The 9332-nt window shown below is 39.1% G+C and overlaps 1 protein-coding gene across 1 annotated transcript; it reads right to left on the bottom strand.

Moving 5' to 3' along the window:
* Window positions 1–7877: 7877 nt before the first annotated feature.
* LOC129274029 (transcription initiation factor TFIID subunit 1-like) lies at window positions 7878–9065 on the bottom strand. The gene has a single exon (XM_054910893.2). The coding sequence runs from the start codon at window positions 9063–9065 to the stop codon at window positions 7878–7880; it is 1188 nt and encodes a 395-aa protein (XP_054766868.2).
* Window positions 9066–9332: the final 267 nt, after the last annotated feature.

Genomic DNA, 9332 nt, shown 5'->3' on the forward strand with positions numbered 1-9332 from the left:
TTCAACGTGCCCTCGATTCCAGCTAGAACTGAAGAAACGATTTTCTGGAATGCGCTAGGTGCTGAATTCAGTCCATAGGGCATACGGCGATACTGAAACATGCCTATGTGTGTGTTGAATGCAGTGAGATGGCGGCTCTGCTCTGCTAGCGGAACCTGGAGATAGCTACGTCTCATGTCTAGTTTAGAGAAAACTTTAGCTCCGTGGAATGAAGCTGAAAGTTCATTCATAGTAGGAAGTGGATACTTATCCGGAATGATTGCCTTGTTGACTGCCCTCAAATCTACACAAAGTCTAAGATCTCCATTCTTACGGCGTGCGATGACCAGATTAGACACCCACGGGGATGAATCGATGCGCTCGATGATGCCATCGGATTCAAGCCTATGAAGTTCCTTTGAGACTTCATCCCTGACAGCTAACGGAAGTCGACGGAGACTCTGTGCAGTAGGTGGGACTGAGGAATCCACCCTTGGTGCATGACAATATCCTTTGCATTTACCAAACTCGTTGAAAAGTGCAGCATAGCGTTCTCTATACGCATTGTCTATGAGCCGAATGCGTTCACCAGTGTGGTCGTTCATCTGAAATCCTAGGGCGTCGAACAGATTGACTCCCATAAGGCTCCCGCCCTTCGCTATGTAGAACGTAAAGCTGTCGAGATGTACATCCTTGTACCCGACAGGAAGCTCAACCGTGCCCAGAACGGAAATCAGTGTAGGTGGTTCACCATATGCTATGAGCTTGCTCGATGTCGATGACAGGCTACAATGTGAGAAATGTCGATGATACAGTTTATCACTAAAAATTGACACTTTGGCCCCCACATCAATCATCAAAGAGAGGTTAGTACCAGCAATCTGCACTTCACATTCTTTGAACTGACCTGAATTTGCTGAAGAAATCCGGTCTGAGAGTGTGAACACGCTGCTTGCTATGTCGCCCTCTATTGGTTCATCAACGTGTCGAACTGAAGATGCACTTTTCTTGGTAGATCTGCATACGCTAGAGAAATGGTTCATCTTCGAGCACGAATTACAACGTTTTCCAAACGCTGGACACGCTTTCGGAGGGTGTGTCCGTCCGCAGTTCGAACACGACTTCAAGTTAGCATGGTTAGAGCGGGCTTTGTTATGATATGGTCGTTTGATGTTCTGTACTGGAGTTGCCTGATGTGCAGTACGACTATGTCCTGTACTGGCACTCACAGTCACATCGTGTTGTTTGAGGAGCTTGGCGTCCAGCATTGCGGCTTCGATCTGGATCGCTAGATCGAGCGCCTTCTTAAGTGTCAGACCGTCATCCTCCATTAACAGACGTTCTCTAATACGGGGAATAGACGTCTTTTCGATTAGTTGATCTCTAACCAGTTCATCGTTTAAGGTGCCAAACTTGCACTTGGATGCCAGTTCGGTTATGGCTGCCACATATTGTTTTACTGGCTCCCCATGACCTTGTACTCTCTGTCGGAAACGATATCGTTCAATCATCACACTTGTTTTTGGCCCAAAATATTTCTCAAGTTCATCAACAGCTTTATCGTACGTACCGGTAGTAGACACTTCCAGCTGTCCGAAGATCCGCTGCCCCTCTGCGCCCAAACAGTGGATCAGGATTGCGCGGCGGCGGAGGTCGGGTATCTCCGCTGTGTCCAACCCGCTTGCAGTCAAATACGTTTTGAAGCTCAAAATCCATCGTGACCAAGGCACAGGAGGTTCTCCTGGGGTTGCTAGGAATGGGTTAGGTGCTACAAGACCTATTCCAGCCATTCTCGTCGCCAGATGTAGTATTTAGGAACTCAGAGACATAAAACTAGATACAATGAATTTAGAAGTTGAGATGATTTAATCTATTCCAAGATGTCCGATCATATTCAGATCATGTGTACATAAAGGGGATTGAGCCCTCGACGTTGACTGTTAGCACAGTCTTACAAACACAACACCTTCTCTTCCTAATTCTTTCTTTTTTCGTATTTTCTTATTCTCTTCCATCTTTCCTTTACTCCTTTTCCTTTTTTTCTCATCTCATTCAATATTCAATGTCGCCACATCATCACATACAAAATAAATTGGCATATTCAGCAGAACTCACAAACATCACTGCAGTTTAAAACCCAAAGTTTTGACATGGGAGTATATATAGTGACATACATTATTGGGTTAAGGGAAACTTAATCCTTGGACAGAATTGAAAGTGAAAGAAACAGATTTCCAGTATTAAGCTTTTATTCAACTTAAATAAAACAAACTGGATTAAAGAACACAGATTTTTTTTCTGATCTAACAACCTTCACAAAAGAATTCTTAGTACACATTATTACAACACATGAAAACTCACACTGTATGCATATTCATTGTAAGAGTTGTGGTCATGTGACTGTGCATGATGCCATAGTTAAGCAACTATCCAAATGTTTTGTCATATATAGAGTGAACTTCCTAACTTTCAATTGGAGAAATGTTGCTTACTGTTATGAGTGTGTAGAAACACACTATCCTTCATAATAAACATTGAACATAAAGATAACATGGAAGAAGACTAAGATGAGGAGATAGAAAATGATGCAGAAAGAGAAAAGAAGTTTGAAAAGTTGTTGCACTGCTTGATCGAGAGAGAGAGAGATAGAGAGAGAGGGAGAGAGGGAGAGAGAGAATGATGCCTGTACAAGTACTATATATATATAAATGCAGGAATGCCTGGAATGCTCAGCGGGCACATATGCCAAGTGGTGACCATGTCAACCATTGTTAAACTAGGAAACATGGTTAACAACCTAGCTGGCACGAGCCTGTCGAGCATCCGAAGCCTGCCCGCATGTATGTTACAGATATTAAAACATAATGTAAAAGAAAAACCTAAAAATACTACATTAATATATATAGCCACTGAAGGTACTGAGCTATGATACAGGATAACAAAGCTAAGGAGGGAAATTAAGCAGTTACCCTTAATTATTTAGATAAATATTACTCCTACAATGAAATTCCCTCTGAGATTGGTAGAAATAACTTTCAATCTAGACTTGCAAGGCTTTCAGTTACTAACCAATACTCCTAGACAGGTTTTGTCATTTATTAGGAACAGTTTTACAGGTTTTACAGACAAACTCATGTTCATACCAACTACAGGAAATAATAACTAAAGCAGGGACATCTTTCATAACACTTTCTGTTATCTCAGTTGAGCGATAAGTCTGTGACATCTTTTTGGGAAGCATCTAGAGAAAGGCCTTATTCATATGTAAGAGTTAATATATCACAATTGCTCCATGCACTAATTGCATAATACATAACCTATTTTCACTTTACACATCCCCCCCAAACAAAAATAGAAATAAGTCATGGACTTAATTGTTAACAACTTGAGATAAGAAGGTGTCATGAGAGCTAGTCCAGGTGCTCTTTTTGGAAGAAAGCAAAAACTCTCAAATGAATGAAACCTTCCTCTCCTTGAAAAAAAAAAAGCATCAGGAGCTGGAATGAAAATACAACAAAAATTCTCACACAGGGGCATAAATCAGCAAGATTTTCTATTAATCAGGGAAGATGAATAAATACGCCATCATCCCCCTGAACAAATGAAAACGCTCGCAGATTTATGCCAGTGCTCACACATACATATGTGATTTTCACGATGTGATAAATATGCAATTTAGGCAACGTTTTTGTAGTAATGAGCAGACACCAAAGTTCTAACTTTTATGGTGGTGGACTAGAAAAATTCACAAAAATAAAACCATACAATGTGCTACAAAATAGAATTTGACAGAGCTTTTATTGCTACCAAACAATATAGTACAGCAATCATTTATCATCAACAAATTAAATGAAATCGAACGATAGTATTCCAACAAAATTTAAATAGCTTTAAATATATTTGGCTTGTAGTTCTTAATAAGAAATATATTTGAAATATATATGTTTAAAATATAATTCAAAGAAAATAGAAGAAAAAAATAGGGAAAAAATATATTTTTTCCTATTTTTCTTGTCCAAAAAAAAAAATATTTCAAATAGCATAGATTTGGAACAAAAAAAATAGGAAAAAATATATTTCAAAACTATTTGTGGCTTTATTTTTTTCCTATTTTTGTTCCAAAACTATGCCATTTAAAATATATATTTTTGGGGGGACAAGAAAAATAGGAAAAAATATATTTCAAAACTATTTATGGCTTTATTTTTTTCCTATTTTTTGTTCCAAAACTATGCTATTTGAAATAGATTTTTTTGGGACGAGAAAAATAGGAAAAAAATATATTTTTGCATTTATTTTTTCCCTATTTTTTTTCTATTTTTTTCCTATTTATTTTTTACTAGGGTAGGTTCATACTGAGATCTGTATCTTCTCCTCCACCTATACATCCCTGGAGCAAGACCTGGATCTCGAGCCCCAATCCCTCCTGGAGTTCGATCGAGACACTGATATGGACCAACTTTGTATCATATGTTTGGTCAAAATCCGCTGAAGGACATTGCAATGTACATGAGACTGTACGTGTTAACAATATTTCCCAAGTCTAAATTTCACCCTGACCTTTAACCTTGAACTCTGACCTTGAATTTTTGTATTGAGTTTTGAGACATTGATATGGTGTAACTATATGTACCAAGTTTGGTCAAAATCCGTAGGACATGAGGTCTATCGACTGTTCACTAGATTTGTTATGGACAGATCAGGACGGAAGGGACCTGCCGTGTGACTGTTGCATATATACTAACCCTTCTTGCTGGTTCCTTCACCACCAGACTTGTGCTCATCGGTGGGTGCCCCACCAACACCTCCTGAATAATTCAAATATAATATAATATGCTGTGTAACAACTTGTGCCAGTATATTAAAAAAAAAACCAGAGTTAATCTGAGTATATACTGCAATCATACAGATATAGTAGGGGAAATAAAGAATCAATTTTAAAATAAAAATTCAATCCTTAATTGGAACTCCACAGATAATCATATAAGCATATGTTGCACATTGTGAGAGAATTTTCAACCTAGAAATATAGATATCTTAATGTAAACAAGTCAAAGCAAAGCGTAGCATTCCCTCGCAAGGTACAAATATGGCCTATAAGTTAGCTTCATTAGACTATATACTATTATATTACTATATAGGCAAGGAAGTTATATATATAACCACATTTTCACATATAATTAGGTGTTTTTGCATATTCAATGAGCCATGACCTTTCACCTTTGACCTACATACTCAGAAATCAAACTTAGGCTGTATTTTGATACCATGTACCTTCATATTAAATTTCATTAAAATTCGTCAAACATTACTAAGGTTATCGAATGGAAACCAGATTCGCATACCGGTATTTAATGAGCATCAAGAAATAAGTGAGATTTATTCATGATATTTTGTTTGATTAAAAACCATCTTAATAGGCTTTTCCCATGAAGTTGGCGGCATCGAAGATCAGCATGAAAGACAGCAAAGCATCTGGGGAGCGTTTCATCAATATTTTCATCTGACAAGTTGTCAGATCTGACATCTTTCTCTGATGTTGATTGGCTGAGAGGTACTGTTACTATGGTAACTGTCGGATAAAATGGGACTTGTCGGATAAAACGTCCGACAAGTCCTTTCATGAAACGCCCCCCTGGAAAACCACATTTTCACATATCTAATTAGGTATTTTCGCATATGTAATGAGCTATGACCTTTCACCTACATGTACATACTCGAACTTAGGCTGTGTTTTGATACCATATACCTTCATATAAAATTTGATTAAAATCCGTCAAACATTATTGAAGTTATATCGATCGGAAACCAGATACGCATATTTAATGAGCTATGACCTTTGACCTACATACTCTTAAATCAAACTTGGGCTGTATTTTGATACCATATGTACCTGCATATCAAATTTTATTAAAATCCGTCAAACATTACTAAAGTTATGTTTATAAATAATTGAAATTTCTCCCAGGATGCGTTACGTACATAAAAAATTACTAAAGTTATTGAACGGAAACCAGATTTGCATATTTAATTAGCTATGATCTTTGTCCTACTGTACATACTCCGAAATCGAACTTAATTATTAGGCTGTGTTTTGATACCATGTACTTTAATTCATATCAAATTTCTTTAAAATCTGTCAAACATTACTACAGTTATAATTATCGAACGAAAACCAGATTCACATATTTAATTAGCTATAATCTTTGACCTACATACTCAGAAATTGAACTTACGCTGTGTTTTGACCATGTACCTTCATATCAAATTTCATTAAAATCCTTCAAACATTACTAAATTTATCGATCGGAAACCAGATTTGTTACGGTAGAACGGACGGCAGCGTTACTAATATCCCCTCCGACTTCATTGGCGAGGGGATATCAAACAATTTTATACAATATTTTGAGTAAAAAAAAAAAAGTGCTCACTACATTTTTACCATTTCATTCATTATTTGAAAGTTGAATGTTCTGCCTTTTGACATGCAACAGAGTTACGCATTAATGCAAACAACAACAATAATGCAAACTAGAATATAGGAACTTACCATCAATCTTGCTCAAAGATGCTCCCACTTTTACGACCTCCATCAGAGCAAGTGGAGCTTGATACGTATTTCTATTCATTTCCTCACTATGACCCATGTGTGAGTAGAAGTACTTCCTCTCAGAGGGTTCCACATCCATTGCTGCATAAAGTGTGCTTATTCTGTGCCTGTTATGTGTTGCCGTAATGAGAGTAGGCCGCTTCAGGTCAGGAGCTTTTTTGACCACACGATGCACAGCGCGTGCCACCCCGAAACATGTGAAATTGAACCTTGAGTAGATAAAAAGATGTACTTGTTTCCTTCCAAAATGCCTGCACTTTCACGTACTTCATCATGATCAACTAGATGGAGAGCTTTATCACAGTCTTCTGGTATCAAGACTGGGACTAATTTCCGTAGACCTTTTCCGGTCTGATACGTAACTTTGTAGTTTCCAAGAGACTTCTTCTCTGCTGGATTTAGATGTTGGAGTGCTTGTTGATTAATCCAGGTTCCTTCTTTTGCTTCTTTCCACTGATTCCTTGTTAATCTACAGGGTTCACCACCCCTTCTTGCGTTAAAAAGTGTCAGTCTACTTGCAACTAGGTCACGCAATTCTACATAGTGATCACCTTCATGAACACCATATGTTTCTTTTTCCACTAGCTCTTTCATTGTGGAGAGGGTGTATTCCCGGACGCTTTGAAGATCTTCTAGAGGGAGCGTTTCTGGCTTTCAAAGTTTCTCAGTACGGGCCTTGCCTACTGCATAGGTCGCATCACCAAACACAAGGTCATGGTTAAGAATCAGAACCTCATCAAATTTATCCAAGGCATGAGCTGCATCATCATCTTCATTTCCTAGAAATGTGCCCTTCATGATCTTACACGACCGCTTGATGAGGTAGTATAGTGCAGACTTTAATCCGTACTTCAGGTTCTCTCCTTCCCGACAGTATTCGTTCACGGCAACCTTCAGATGTTCAAAATTCCTGCGATTGAACATGTCAAGTGAATAGCCATAGGATTCCAAATAGGAACCCAGTTCATTCTCGGTATCCTTGAAATGGATATACAAACTACCCAATCTCCTCATTGAAGTCATTACGCTCTTCTTTACTTCTTCTCTTTTGTCCACTTTTGTTCTCTCCTTCTCCCACAGTTTTCGACCAATTATCAGTATCATTTGATCTCTCCTACACAAATAACCTACATCATCGTTTCTGAACAGACACAGAATGTTTATTGTGAAGCTCTCATCGGTTGTGTGTTGAAAGTCCATGTGCATTAATGTATTGACAGGGATATTTATTGTTGTTCCACACGACTCCTTTGCACATGTTTTTCTATGTCTGCTCAAGAATCGTGAGTTATAGAAGCCTTTGCACAGTCCGCACATAATGAGATTGCATTCTTTTTTTGATTTTTTTCTCTTGCTGGAAACATGGATGAGGTTCCCCTAAAATTTCCTTGTTGTGTTTCAGGATCCCATTCTTCTTGAATTGCGCAAAGATCTCATCACGCTCTTTCTTTGGTAATTCTAGAGCCTTTCTTACATCTTCCCTATCTTTGTGTCGTAGAGTAATGTGTCGCGATAACTTTGTGTGGGAAATATCACATAAAGGACAATAACGTCTTGTATTATTACTGTTGCCATTCCCTGTCACTTCCTTTTTTATGGTTTCATTTTGCAATTTCCTTTTTCTTTTAGTGTCGCTGTGATGATCAGTATAGCTCTCCTGTTCATTCTGGCTATCCTCTGACATATGTTCCGATGAGTGCTCCGACTTATCCTCCGATAGGTGTTCTGACGAGTGCTCTGACTTATCCTCTGAGATGTATTCCGATGTGTCCTTCGGCATGTGCTCCGATTCGTGCTCTGACATATCCTCTGATAGGTGTTCTGACGAGTGCTCTGACTTATCCTCTGAGATGTATTCCGACGTCTCCTTCGGCATGTGCTCCGATTCTTGCTCAGACATATCCTCTGATAGGTGTTCTGACGAGTGCTCTGACTTATCCTCTGAGATGTATTCCGACGTCTCCTTCGGCATGTGCTCCGATTCGTGCTCTGACATATCCTCCGATAGGTGTTCTGACGAGTGCTCTGACTTATCCTCTGAGATGTATTCCGACGTCTCCTTCGGCATGTGCTCCGATTTGTGCTCTGACATATCCTCCGATAGGTGTTCTGACGAGTGCTCTGACTTATCCTCTGAGATGTATTCCGGCGTCTCCTTCGGCATGTGTTCCGATTTGTGGTCTGACATATCCTCCGATAGGTGTTCTGACGAGTGCTCTGACTTATCCTCTGAGATGTATTCCGACAGCTCCTTCGGCATGTGCTCCGATTTGTGCTCTGACATATCCTCCGATAGGTGTTCTGACGAGTGCTCTGACTTATCCTCTGAGATGTATTCCGTCTCCTTCGGCATGTGCTCCGATTCGTGCTCTGACATATCCTCCGATAGGTGTTCTGACGAGTGCTCTGACTTATCCTCTGATGAGATGTATTCTGACGTCTCCTTCGGCATGTGCTCCGATTTGTGCTCTGACATACCCGCTGACATGTATTCTACTGACACAACTCCAACACCATTCTTTGAGCTGGCATGCCCTGCAATGATTGCAAAAGTTTAGTTCAAGGTCAAATATCAAAACTTTACAATTGTTTCTCATAGTCCTTTTGCCAAAACCTCAATCTCATTTTTGCAATAATGGAATGAATACAGATATACTCCCGCTATAACGAGCATGGCTACGTGATATTGACTTGAAGAGGGGATTTTCCCAGTCTCAATTTCAAACATGCATGCGTGTCTATA

This window comes from Lytechinus pictus, chromosome 13 (genome assembly GCF_037042905.1).
Source record: "Lytechinus pictus isolate F3 Inbred chromosome 13, Lp3.0, whole genome shotgun sequence".
Classification (NCBI taxonomy): Eukaryota; Metazoa; Echinodermata; class Echinoidea; order Temnopleuroida; family Toxopneustidae; genus Lytechinus; species Lytechinus pictus.